Below are 13482 nucleotides of genomic sequence, written 5' to 3'. Positions count from 1 at the left end.
TAGGTATTTGTTTAAATAGGCTGGAAAGAGTTTTGTATTATAATATAATCATTGTCAATAAATGTTCTGTGGAGATGTGGCATACCTATCAGATTTGGATTCTGGTGTGCAGGATGCTGAACTAGTGAAGCGATGGACGGGTGATGTTGACATCTGGTGCTTGCCAGGGTACGGGGTGCCATTGGCACTGATCCTGGTAGAAGAAAAGTACATATTTATATTTTTCAGACTACAAGTCAAAGAAAGACATTTTAAGAATGAGGGGGATGATATCAATTTAAGAACATGTTGTGATGCAATGCACACTGCTGAGTAGACTGAGAAAGATGCTGTTCTTTTATTTAGCTGAATGAAAGAACAGCACTTGTAAGGAATTCTCCCTTGGCAGCTTTTCTGTGAGGAAATCCATCATCCATGTCTTTGTGTAAGAGTAATCATACTCTCGTGATGAAAATAGTAACCATGCAACTGTTCTATTGAACATAACGTAACTGACTAAAATCAGTGCTGTAAGTCTCTTATCAATAAGTCAATCTGAAAATAATTTGAACCTATTAAACATCTGTGAATATGAAAACATATGAAAAAGTAAAAAAAGTATGAATTCTTGGATCATGGCCAAAAACCTGTTTGTAAAGCTCCAGTGACCTACCAAATTCTAAGCATTGACAAAATGATATGAAGGCTTAAGATCACGAGAACAAGATGGATAACCAAAAACAAACATACCATTAAGCATATATTTTGAATAGGTGACATAATCAATGTTAAATGGTGTTTTACCATTAGTGTTCACAATTGTGTTTTTGTACTGCATTGTGCGGTTTACATCACAAAATCAGATGGAATAGTTTTTGCCGTCTCCCTCTCTTGGCCTTACCTTTCAGCCCAACAGGGCTTTCTAGCCATGTAAGGTGAAGGAGGTGTAGTAGCTGTCAAACTGAAGATGGAAGTGAGAAAGAAAGTCAGATCAGACCCTCACACAAAGATAAAATAAGTAGCTGTTAGTCACACAAACAAGAAAGTGAGGCTACAGTCAGAGGTTAGAGGGCTGCAAGACCACAAGACAACAGAGCAGACAGGAGCAAGACACTACTACAAATCCTAATCAATACAACTGTGTATTAGATTTAACACGATCACTGTTTTTTGAGCAGTCCAGATAAAAACAGGAACTCACTTCTGCTTAAATAGCATCTGGAACTTTCAAACTAACTTGTTTCTGTAGCCACAGATATCAGCTGAAAATATAAGAGAAAGTGGCTCACACTAATACTTTGAATAGCTTTATGCTTTAAACTAATGTATTGACTTGTCTAGGATTATCTGTGGTGCAGAACCACAATGCAAGAAAGATGAGGAGATAATGTTTCCAAAATTATGCTTTCCAGCAGCTGAGAGAACAGGAAATAATTATGACTTAAATAGCTTCCTCTACAGAATGTCCTCAGAGATAAATCAAATCTGATGAGAAATAAAGGCGTTTTAAAAACATTGAAGGAGGTAGAGAGGAACTACATTAGAATATATCCAACGAACAACCTCAGGGGACGCAATTTGTAACAACATTTCAGTGTGAGTGTTTGTGCATGGTGCAGGTACACTGAGCTACACAGAGACACAAACACCAGTGATGGAGAGGATGGTTTCCACATTGAGAGGTGTGGTGGTCTGGATGTAAATGTAGCTCCTGCCCCCAAAACACACCTGTCTCAGGTTCAAATAAAGGGATGGAGGTAGAGGGAAACAGAGGGTGAAGCTGGTGGGGAAACTGATACTGAGGGTGTGCAGAGCCTGGCGCTCTACATAGAACAACAGGGATGGACACAGTCAGGTGGCTGGGAGGAACACACCAAGGACTAAAGTTCCCCTTTTTAGGTGCGACGGACACAGGAGAAGATGTCCTGGTCTTGACGCTGAGATACTCTCTCTGCCCTTCAGGGTCACTGGCTTTAGGGAGGATGTTGGCCATACAGTTTAAGTTCAAACACATGCTAGGAGTGTCTGCTACAGCTGGAACCACACTAGGATGACAAAATACAAGAGAGCAGGAGTCCAAAGAGAGTGAAGAAAATCATCACACTTCAAATGGAAGAGAAACTAGGGAGACAACAATGTGAGAAAAATGGGGAAGAACTGCATCACGCTGTGTCCTAAAATACCTGTAAGCGCCCTGTCTAGAGGACTCAGTGACTGGATGACTTTCATCATCAGCCTCTTCCTCATCCTCCTCCTCCTCCTCATCCTCATACTCTTCCTCCTCCTCATCCTCGTCTTCTTCCTCTTCCTCTTCTCTGTGGTGAGAGGAGGGGCCGAGGGTTGAAAGGAGGGGAAAGGGAGGATGTAGGCAGACGAGAGAGGAAAAAGAAATTGGACAAAGACAACATGAAACTCCACAGAGCAAAGGATGACTCTGGAGAGACAGCACACAGTAATGACAAACAATGAAGACATGCTTGTTGAAAAAAGTATTAGAGGTGTTAGTGTGGAAGAAAGACAGAGACAAGACAGTTTAATGGCGACTCAGTTCGAGGAAACGGATATGTACATGAAACTAGCTTCTCTAATGGCATTAATACAAATGTTGTTGTGGTTTTAAAAAAGATTCCACAACCAGGATTATAGTGAATATTTTGTGTGGTGGGACTGATAGTATTGGATTGTCATATTAAAGTCTGGCCACTTCACTATTTGGATCCCTCTTGGTTGTCTGGATTTCATTAACAATATGGAAAATTCGGATCTTCAAAGGTGGCTTGAATTTCCTGTGCTGGAGTAAAGCTTGTGTGATATTTTATGACCTGCTGCACTAAATTTATGTAAACCTGAAGATCTGAGTGCTACCAGGATTATTCGTAGGCAGGCTACTTCATTCGTAGGCAGTTTCTTAATAACAACAGGGAATAAATTACCTGCTCCAGCAATCATTGAAGGAAAAGGGCAATAAAAGATTTCTAGCTTAGGGATCTTGCTTAGTTTTTGTCCTCTGAAAATCTGTGATAGAAAATGGAATAAAGGAATAACATAATTTTGTATAATTTAAGCAAGATTGCAATTTGCTTCTTGCCTAATTCACCGGTTGTACTTATATATAAAACACGTGGCATTGTGGAGTCTAAGGTCAACAAACTGTCACTGAAGGAAGCTCGACAAAGAGCAGATAGCTCATATCATATGTTTACAGAAGCTTCCTATTTCCAGCAGGGGCAGAGGATTATCTTTGATGGTGGGGAAAATTAATTTAAATGTCACTTTGCAGCAGCCTTCTCCTCTTTGCCATTCTTTAAATTGCTACATAATTAAATTCTCCGCTTTGGCCCTGGACAGAGCAGATGCATCTCTCCAAGACTGAAATATAATACACACTTGCAGTCAGGCTGTTTCCTGTGAAATGCAGTAATGCTCCATGGACCCAGAAATAATTTGTGATTCTTTTTTTTTCCACTTGCAGTTATCTCTCAGGCTTTAAAATATACAGGATCAAAACAAACCCCCCCCCTGGCTGAACCTCTTAAAGCCAAGAACGGACAAGGTTCAGGCAGAAGTGGATGTACAGATAGAGTTTCTTTTCTCCTCTTGAAGATCTTCCACATTTGCATTCCTCTGCTTCCTCACCTTTCACTGATGTCCTCAACTCGTGGGCCGTTGAATGCGAGGAAGCTGTTGGCTTGATTGTGTGTGCTGCTGGGTGATGCTGGTGCAGAAGCATGTCCTCGGTTGTTCTGAAGCGAATGCCTACGACTTCGTCTTCTCTCCAAGCCTCGCCTCTCATTAGTGCCACCGACACTGGCCCGCCTGCGGTCCTTTCGGCCACTCGGGGGCAACTGGGTCTCATCATCACCATCCTCGTGGCGAAGAGTCGCCTAGATCAAAGAAACAGAGTAAATACACAACACTCTGTGTTGCTGGCTGCTGCTGGACCTATGGCCTGATATTAGATCTGGTTATTGTGGCTTCCTGACCTCGTAGATGTTAAACTGCTCTACAAGGTCAAGGTCAGTGCCTTTCCTGCTCAGGTGTCTCTTGGCTGTGGCCTCGATGCCCTGCTCCTCTAGATAGTCCACCATGTCATAATAGGAGTCTTGATCTGGGAGGCCTGCCAAAGTCTGACACAAACATACTTCTTTAAAAAAACATAATTAAAAGCAGAACAATTTATACTTTTGTAAGACAACAAACAATAAAGAGGACAGAGTGTGAAAACCAGTTGAAACTCTTGTAGCCATGCAGATTTCCAGCCGTAAAGGTATAGGCAAAGTTTTAATAATCAGTTTTCTGTCACCTTGTTGATGAGTGTCATCGCAAACACCAGCAGCTCAGTATCCACTCCATCCTTCTCATCCAGGATCTCCATGACATTTGACCACAGTTTTGTACCTGTGTCATCAAAATGCATGCAACAAATTGTGTATTAAAAACTCTGAACAAAATATTTTTAAAGTTTACACACTGAACAACAACAAAATCCAAACTAAAACCTCCGCTCATCTTATGGCAGAGCTGTCTCTGCTTTACCACTAGACCAAAAAACAAAACCTGTTATGTCATCTTGTGGCTCCAGCAGCAGAAATGCAGTCATAGCAGTCCTCCTCCAGAGAAGCAGCAACGGAAAAACAGAGCTGGGGTGAATTGATCTCCTATAAAAAGGAGCACCTCCTCTGTGCCTGAGCCATGAGGTCAGGTCCATCTCCTTCTCATCAGGAGATGGAGGATCATGTTTAGTCTTCTTACGCAACAGCAGAAGTTCAGGGATAACACAGGGCTGAGACAGAGGGATACCTGACCCCTCCACATGTATGACCAACCCCCTGCTGTATCCAACAGCACAATGTTGAGCTTTTAGAGAGGCAGGTAACTGAACCCCACGGCAGGCAGGAGCTACAGTCTGTCTCAATAAACCTCATTCCATGCATGGTTCAGGACTGATGATGATGATGATGGGACTACTACTCTGGGACTACTTTGACTACTTTGTACTGCTTAGGTTTCACTGAATGAGAAGTGACTTTCTAAAAACTTCTATGATCCTTCACTCACACATTCTTACATTTTACAAAGATATAAAGGCATTTCTGATGAAGTCTGTCACTCAACAGTTTAATACTACAGCCTGCCACCTAGTTACAATAGTAAGTAGAAGTAATGATATGTTCAATTAAAATATACCAGTCTCTCACTTTAACAATTACACAACTAACTACAACATGCTATTTTTTATGTGTAATTTGTGGCATAACTTAAATGAAATTAATTAATTAAAATTAAAAATTGTTTCATACCCCTGACCAACAAAATAATGTCACATGGTGTTCTAGAGCAGGCAAATCTGTGAAACAACAGCTCACCCTCTGTATTGACAGTAGTGTGCAGGTGCAACACTTCATATTCATACACTTCATTATTGTCTTTCTGAATGAAGCTGAAGACCCTACCTCTTTTGGTATCTACAGCTTTCACAGCCTGTATGAGCAGGGCAGCATTGCATTCGGTGTACTCGACAAACACCAGCAGCAGTTTCAGAGACGTCTTCACCACCAGACGAAACTACACAGAGAGAGACAAACAGTTAAAGAGAGAAAAGGCAGAATTTCAACTTGTTTTGCGACAAATATGGGGTAACATGTCATGCATGTGCAAGCCCTTTTAATTCCAAATGTTTACTGTTAATCACATTGTAAAAGCCTCTTCCTGTCTGAACAGACTTGAGCAGTTTGATAAGACAGCTGTGTGACATTGACAGCTCATGGGAACACCCAGTACAGTAGTCAGGCTGTATGCAAATACTACAGTCAAAGAGAGTGAAAATCAACATAATGTCAGGAGTGTGAATTTATCACTTGTTAAAATCTGCCATATCAGCTCTAATAGTTGGACAAGCACTACCACAATAATCATGGACAAAATGATGAGAAACAATGGAACCTTGCCATACAAAACTGTGAAGACATGATTTTTATTAAAAAAAATAAGACAGATGCCAAATATTCTCCTAGTATTTACACAAGAAGCCAGATAAGTAATTTGTAGGAACATAAAACAGCATGGGAACGCAAAGAGGCATCTAGTTCCCTTATATGCTGCACATCCAGCAATCAGGCCACTAGGGGGCTGAGATGACCACAGTGACAGCAGGGCTGCTCTCATGGTTTGCACAACAGCATATAATGATATAGTCAGGGCCCAGATGGGACTTACTGTATATCTAGAGTGTGGAAAACTTGTGAAAATTAATGTGCGAGTTCTTTACCTTGGATCCAACAAGGGTGTAAAGCCACTGGACTGTTTCATTGTGAGATATGAGGCCATTCATCCCATCCACATATAGCATTATTTGACCCAGAGCTGCAAACAGAGAGAAGGGAGATAAAAATGGGTTTTTTTTTTTCATTCATTTTTTGTATTTTCTTCTTTTAAGAAAACAATTCATATTTGTTTTTCTCAACACAAAAATTAACAGGCTTCTGCTGAGTGTTTTAATGTCTTTTGAAAGCTACGAATGTCAGAAGGAATCCCACCTATGCAAAGCAGGTGAAACTTGCTGAGCTGGGCACATGGTCCTTTGTATTTAAGGTACTGTAGCTAAAACTTACACAGCACCTCAGTCTGTCACTATTTATGTGGAAAGACTAAAACAGGCTATCTACTTTACTGTGCCTTATTACGTTTCCCGTGAAACAGCTAGCCGAGTGCTATCCACATATTTACGTGTTTCCTGTTAAACCAGCGTCGCAGCTCTCATGGCCCTCGCAAAATACTCAGTCTGCTCTGACTCGTCAGAAAGTTTTTCCAGAATTAGTGTGCACCCCTTAGTGCACGATGATTTATCAAGATTTCTGGAATCAGAAAAACTACAAAATGACTTTTTGTCACTGATGTGCCAGAAACTGAAAAAGAAGCGATGAAGCAGCAGAGCTGTTAAACCTCGAAATAGAGCTTTCTCCACTGGCTTCTTTCAGCATAGACAAACAGCAGCTTTGAGTTGGATTTACAAAGTTCTCCATTTGACATTGCTACCCTCACATGTCACAACATTAGAAAAATGATTAAAGGAAAAAGATTATGAACATAAGAAGAAAATAGTTTTCTTCACAGGCTGGCTGGTGATGGGTGAGGAGTTATGTATAGTACAAGACATATATAAAAACATCCACAGAGCCCACATGGTGGACCTGAACCTTGTTGAAAGTATGACAAACGTACAACTTATAATAGTTGCACACAGTGATTAAATCAAACTGGACACATACAAACTTGAGCTGCTACACACAATAAAACATTAAAAAACTGTCCACACATCCCTCAAGTCAGTGGACACGACTGTGGGGAAATGTCTGGGCACAGTGCCTCACTGGATGCTGACATGACTTCTATCTGCAACAGGATACATAAATAAGGACTTAATAAGAGCCAAGGGATCTCAACAGGGGGCAGTAACAGTGCAGGGCTTCTGTTAAAGAAGCAGATGGGGGAGGGAGGTGAACACCACTGGACAGAAGAACAGCGGACAAAAGGACCATTTAAATAGTCTCTTTTTTAAATTGTTTTTCAGTGGCCATCCACACACACACAGTCGATGAATTCACATGGGAGACCACAACAACATGATCTCAGTTTGAACCCACAGCAACTTCAGATGATACATTAGCTGACACAAGGAAAAAAGCCGAAGTAGAAGAAGAAGAGTGTGTGAAAATGGAACATTTTTTGGGAGCCTGTTTGACTATTTCTTGGCAGAGGTTTTGGTTTTGGGGGGTAATACATAAGAGAATTCTCTCAATAAGTCATGACATTAGTGTTTCTCTCATCATCAAGTCTAGAGTTATATTGCACCAGGTGATTTAAAACTAAAAAATCTAAGTCTAACAACAACTTAATAAACACACATATTGACTTAATTATATGCTCCTCAATAGAGTCCCATCTAATCTTCCCCTGCTGTATTTCTGATGACATGTTTCAAGGAGAGTCTACAAGTTTCTGTCATATATTTTTCCTCTCTTCTTCTCCAGAGGGGCATGAAAATTGTGAATGTGCTGTAGATAAGCCAAAATTCCCAGGTGCAGCTGCTGTGTGTGCATGGTGTGTGGGTGGACACATGAGTGTGTGTCTGTGTTCATGCAGAGAACTCACTGCAGCAGCAGCAGCAGCAGCAGCAGCAGCAGCAGCAGCACTGGCGACAGTTCATCTTTTATCAATCAGGGTTAATTACTCAACAGCATATCAGGCCAGAGCATTCCTAACGGTCCTTTCCTGCTGCAAGCTATGAGCCGTGTGTCACAGCATGGACAACAGAGCACACCACAATAGAGTGTGCTGTTGTGTTAACCTTCTGAGTGTTAGCCCTTGTAAGAACACCACTTTGTATGAAGCAACTGTAGACAGATGAGTGATGACATTACAGCTGGACTGCAAAAAAAAATGCAACTAGCCTGACTAAAACGATAATTCACTATATTTCTTATACAAAAACACACAGCTGGATGAGCAATAAGGTTTTTTTCATATTGGTAGCTGATCTGCAATACATTTATCTCTGGTGTGCACCTGTGTCAACGTGTACAATGTGATTTTAAGGAATGTCCATAGAAAGGTGGCCTTAATGAGGTTTTTAAAGGTGTCATTACACAACCTGAATGTCCAGCTGCTGACAGATGAGACATGATCTCGCAGCCACAAAATGAAACAGCTTCTAGATTATAAACGATATGTAAAAGCTGGCTTTTTCCACTTAAGCCAAGTAAAATAAAATCAGAATGAAAGTGTGTATCATATATGATTTTAACTGAGTGAGAAGAAATAATATGATACTTAAACAGTTATCCACCACACCAGAAACCACACAATCATTAGCCTTCTTTCTCACATTCATTAAAACTGCTGCTTCATGAAATTATTCCATGCCAGTGGCCACTTACGCATATTTCACCTTAAAAGACGAGAAACCGCACAGACTGGAAAATGATACTGTAAGTATCTAAAAAATGAAACTTTCATTATGGGAAACCTTCACAGTCTGGTCAGTAAAAGGAAACATCTAATTATTCTCAAAACAATCACCTGATTTACACGTAATCCAAAATTAACTGGAAGGCTGCAGTTAACCTTTGGAAGTGTGATCCAATTATGGCATAGCACTTTTCCAGTGATGTACCTAAAAGAGACTCCACATCAGACAGTCATCAACAACCTTAGAGAGGGTTAATAAGAATAGCATGTGAGTCCAGATTCAGTATAGGACTGCATCCACCTCCAGCACTGATCTGGAGCCAAAACCTTGGGCCCACATTCAAATAATCATGAGCAGCTTTACAATACCTCACACAAAGTACAACAATAACACTGCTAAGTCCCTTTGCATGTAGGTCACGTAATCAAGATGCTGGCAAGACAATGAGCTGCCTTCAAAGCATGGTGATTAGAATTTAGATGTAAACCATTATGGGAAAGGGATAGCCAAGGAAGAAAGATTTAGCTAAAAAGAAGCTGTTCACTGAGAAGCCCGGTGCATGCACTGCACTCACACACTCAATTTCTTTCAGTATATAACACACATGTTTTAAGAGTAAATTGGATTAGTTGTTTGATATGAAGCTGCCAGTATGGACCGTAGGAGACCAATCCTGTTCCTACTTTTGAACCAGAATTCTGAGAGAACTTAAACAACTAAAGGTCTGGTGGAAGTGTTTCTTCAGGGCCTCTCCCTCTCATAAACCACAGCAATTATCTTCCACAGCCCCAGGAATGTGCAGGAAGGGCTGCTCCGTGACCACTGCCGAGGTGAGAAGCACTCCGAGGTCTGGGAGGCAGCACCAAGACCAGCCAGCTGACTCGTACACAGACTTAAAGATTATCTTATCTACAAAGATGCAAGAAATCAAATCAACTCCTAAAAACCTGTCCACTCCCCCTCCCACTCACCGCTTTACCCCTTTGGTTTCATTTACATTTCAGAATTTATCTAAACTGGGTCAGCCAAAATGTCTGTCAGCATGCAACATTTATTTTACCAGGACTTTGGTTCAGGGGCCAAATATCCATCCCATACAGTGCAACTTAGCAAATCTTATCTTGTTATGCTCTGGATTTGCTAGAAGCTGAACTTGCAGTTGTAAAGTGTGTTCCTCACGTAGCACATGTGACCTACAGCAAGGCCTGGCAAAGACCTTTTAGATACTTGTTCTGTGATGTCTCCATATTTATAAAGAAATATTTCAGCAGCAGATAATACCGTCATTACATTTGGTTTTCAGGAAGGTATGGGTGGTGACACAGATGAGCACTCACCTGTGAATTTTCTGACTGCTTGCTGTATGGGTGGTCATTGTTAGTCAACGGGAAAAAATGTGTTGATACACGGAGGATTTAAGTAAATATTGAAATCTTCAATAGTTTTATATCAACAGTACTAACATTAACAGTATTGCTGAACCCACCATGAAAAAGTCATGAAAGTGTATTGATTGATTATGAATTCCATGATTCTAGAAGATTTAGAGGCTGTCTACCATTAACAGACAAGTTTACTACTAAGCTCTTACTGTACATGTACTGAATTAAGACATGTTCATGGGTTACATTCTGTTTGTTAGTCAGCTAATCACCCAGACCATTAAAGCCAGACAAACAGCCTCTGCCAGACCAATTCCATTCCCCGACCCGGCTGCCAGACTTACACTGAGGCTCATACAGTAACACAACAGGGGGATGCTTCCATTTTCAGACCTGGATACACGTCTGCCAGCAGTTGACACAATTTACTGTGGGCCTAAACTCAAACAAATTCCCCAGAGACAAACAAACAGACCTAATGGAACAACTGCGTGAAGTAAGGCAGGAGAGCCTCTCCAGTATTTGGCTTGCAGCTCTACAGGCACTGCAGATCTGATGAAATAGTGCTGTGGCAGTACTATGAAAAAAAGTAAAAAGGCTAAGTATGTACCCTCTTTCTAAACTTTTTTTTCCCCTTAAAGTACTTGCAAAAGTACAGTAAAGACATTTCAGAAAATTATTTGAGGTTGATGAATGATTGATATCCAACAGATGAGCGTTTTGCATCCCTTCCAACTGGGGAAGACTTTGGCAACAAAAACTGCTGCATGACATCCACCCACTTGTAAAGTGAGCTGAAAGATGAGCGTGTGGTAAATTCTTACTCCTCTTAAGAGAGTATTGGTGTGATTTGCTCTGCTTCTGGCCCGTCTACATACTGCATTCAGTTCCAAAAACCGTCAGCTTACAAAAATCAGCTGTAAAACCCACTCAGATGTTCAGAATCTCAGTCTGCCTATGTACTGCATTTAAGCAATTTTTTCTCTGTTTATGCATATTAGACATCAAGGTTAGATGATAAAACAAGAGCTTGAGAAATGAACCAAATCAAACATTCTTATAATATAATTGGCTTGTATAATGAATTCTGTTACAGTAAAACAAGCTTTGGGACAAGCATGTAATTCCACTGCCTGTGGGTTACTCATGCTGAAAACTTCTACAGATGTAATGAGAAGAACAAGGAGAGGCAGAATATAGGTCAGGCAGGTGAGGTTGAATTGAGTTCAGATGCGAGCATGTGAGGGCCGGAGGCGTCTGACACCAAGGGAGGACAAAGAGGACATATCCGGTAGGAACAAGGCTCTAAGTTTAACCAAAAACATGACAACAGGTTGTGTTTGTGTAGGTCAAGTATGTTAAAATGACAGGTAATGTAAGCATGGCAGTGGATTGGATTTATAGAAAGAGAAGCCGGCCATGCTGGAAGCAAAAACAAAATGTTGCCAGCGGTGCACAGAGAGTTGAGAGGTTGTGAGCTGAAACTATGCGTAACATTCATTTCCTAAATTTCCTCTGACAAAATGAAGTTAATCCTGTCACTCCAAAAGAGGAAAACTCTCAGACAGGTATGGAAGCTAAACTGTGTGGTAAACATCATTGGCTTTTTTCAAAGAATGAAACTGAATGACATGAAAACATTTGTTGGATTGTTTTGATGGGATGTTTAATTTTAAAGCCAACATGTACTTTTATAGGTCTGACCAACATGGAGCCATTGCCCTTTGTTTTTGGCCCGCTGTGTCATTTGCCTTTGGCAAATGCTTAAGTTTATTCCCCTCTTATTTGGAAAGTTAATTATACATCCTTTTTTTTAAATGTAAATCATTTAAGTTCAGTCCAGATCATGAAAAAGTCAAGGAGCCTATTTGTTTACAGAACAATTTAACAGCAGTGTGCATAATGTACAGATAGAAAGTTGTTTTTTAAAAGAATCGTAGATGTTTCATCGCTATGAACCCTTCCCCAGTATGTAGTTCTGGCCAGCAGCTCTCTGTCTAGATTCATTTTTGACCATTTAGGTCTATAAAAACACAACAAATGCAGCAGAATGAGCAGAATTTCACATTTTTGTTGGTACGACAGGGGCATTCCTGGAGATCTCCTTCTCACTCTTAACATGCCGCTCGTCCACATATGCGTGTCAGCAGGTCCTGCGTTTCCCTCTCAAATTCATCTTTATCTTAGAGGAATTAACTAAGCTTATCTTCTTTTAAATTCTTGCATGATCACAAAAACAAGGAAGTTATTACACCTGTAATAACCAGCACACGTACTGATACACAAAGCCGTACAGCACAGCCGAGACAGAATGGAAATGTTTATCCAGACGATGGGCCATCGTAAAGGTCTCCCCCTCTAAAACAGGCGACCTATAACACAGCCAGACAACACAATGTGCACTGTTTCCAAGAAAAGCTCCAGTTAACCCCACGACTACGGCTGGGTTTTCACTCAGAGCTTGACACAATAGTCAAAACATCCAGACTGGATTGAGGGAAGTATGAAATGTATGTAATGTATACTGTAAAAATGCACCGTTAGCTACATGACATCACTTCCATCATCCCATCATAAAAAATGTACTCTTAATGATTTGTTGGTCATTCTCCAATGCTGTCAACGCTCTTCTCACAAGCAAATACAGTTTAAAATCTTTGAAGGACTACACAGATATTTTTCTGGGATCTAGAACCTCTTCCTTAAGGAAGGTAAGGAAGGAGCTTAGTGGTGGCTTTTTAGCAATGTTAACATCAGCAGCATGGCTGCTGTGGACCCCTTGTTTGACTCCCAAGATGCTGCTGTCTTCATAAAAGGATCTGACTGCAAGAATTATTGGAAATGTAGGAGGAAATAATGTAGAATACAAAATGTGTTAGGTTTTCAGTAAAGAGTTATCCATCATAATATAGCATTATGTGGTTGTTTCTTCGGCTGGTTCAACGAGGCAAAACGAGGCATGAGGTGAAGGAAGCTGTTGCTGCCTTTGCTTATAGTTAACTTCTGGATCACACACAGTTTAAAAATTCATTGCATTGATACATCACTCTGCTTTGCTGCTTCTGCAGCATATCAAATTTAACACCACTACACTGAGAAAAACTATAGAGACTCGCAATGAATCCAACAATGGGTCTTGTGTTTCAGGTGCAC

The 13482-nt window shown here is 40.7% G+C and overlaps 1 protein-coding gene across 4 annotated transcripts in view; it reads right to left on the bottom strand.

The window, feature by feature from the left end:
* fhod3b (formin homology 2 domain containing 3b) overlaps nt 1-13482 on the bottom strand; it is a 73456-nt gene that overhangs the window by 11697 nt on the left and 48277 nt on the right. For 2 of the 4 annotated variants that reach the window (XM_028425907.1, XM_028425908.1), the window contains exons 6-12: nt 6248-6342; nt 5433-5544; nt 4283-4377; nt 3963-4106; nt 3616-3863; nt 881-940; nt 86-193 (exon numbers count right to left, since the gene is read on the bottom strand). In XM_028425907.1, coding sequence (XP_028281708.1) covers nt 86-193; nt 881-940; nt 3616-3863; nt 3963-4106; nt 4283-4377; nt 5433-5544; nt 6248-6342 — 862 coding nt within the window. Of the gene's footprint in view, nt 1-85; nt 194-880; nt 941-1853; nt 2025-2162; nt 2295-3615; nt 3864-3962; nt 4107-4282; nt 4378-5432; nt 5545-6247; nt 6343-13482 lie in introns of all 4 variants that reach the window. The other 2 variants (XM_028425910.1, XM_028425909.1) reach the window with 2 other exon arrangements.

This window comes from Parambassis ranga, chromosome 16 (assembly GCF_900634625.1).
Source record: "Parambassis ranga chromosome 16, fParRan2.1, whole genome shotgun sequence".
Classification (NCBI taxonomy): domain Eukaryota; kingdom Metazoa; phylum Chordata; class Actinopteri; family Ambassidae; genus Parambassis; species Parambassis ranga.
The sequence above is the reverse complement of the archived record's forward strand: the minus strand, read 5'-3'. Positions and strand labels throughout refer to the sequence as shown.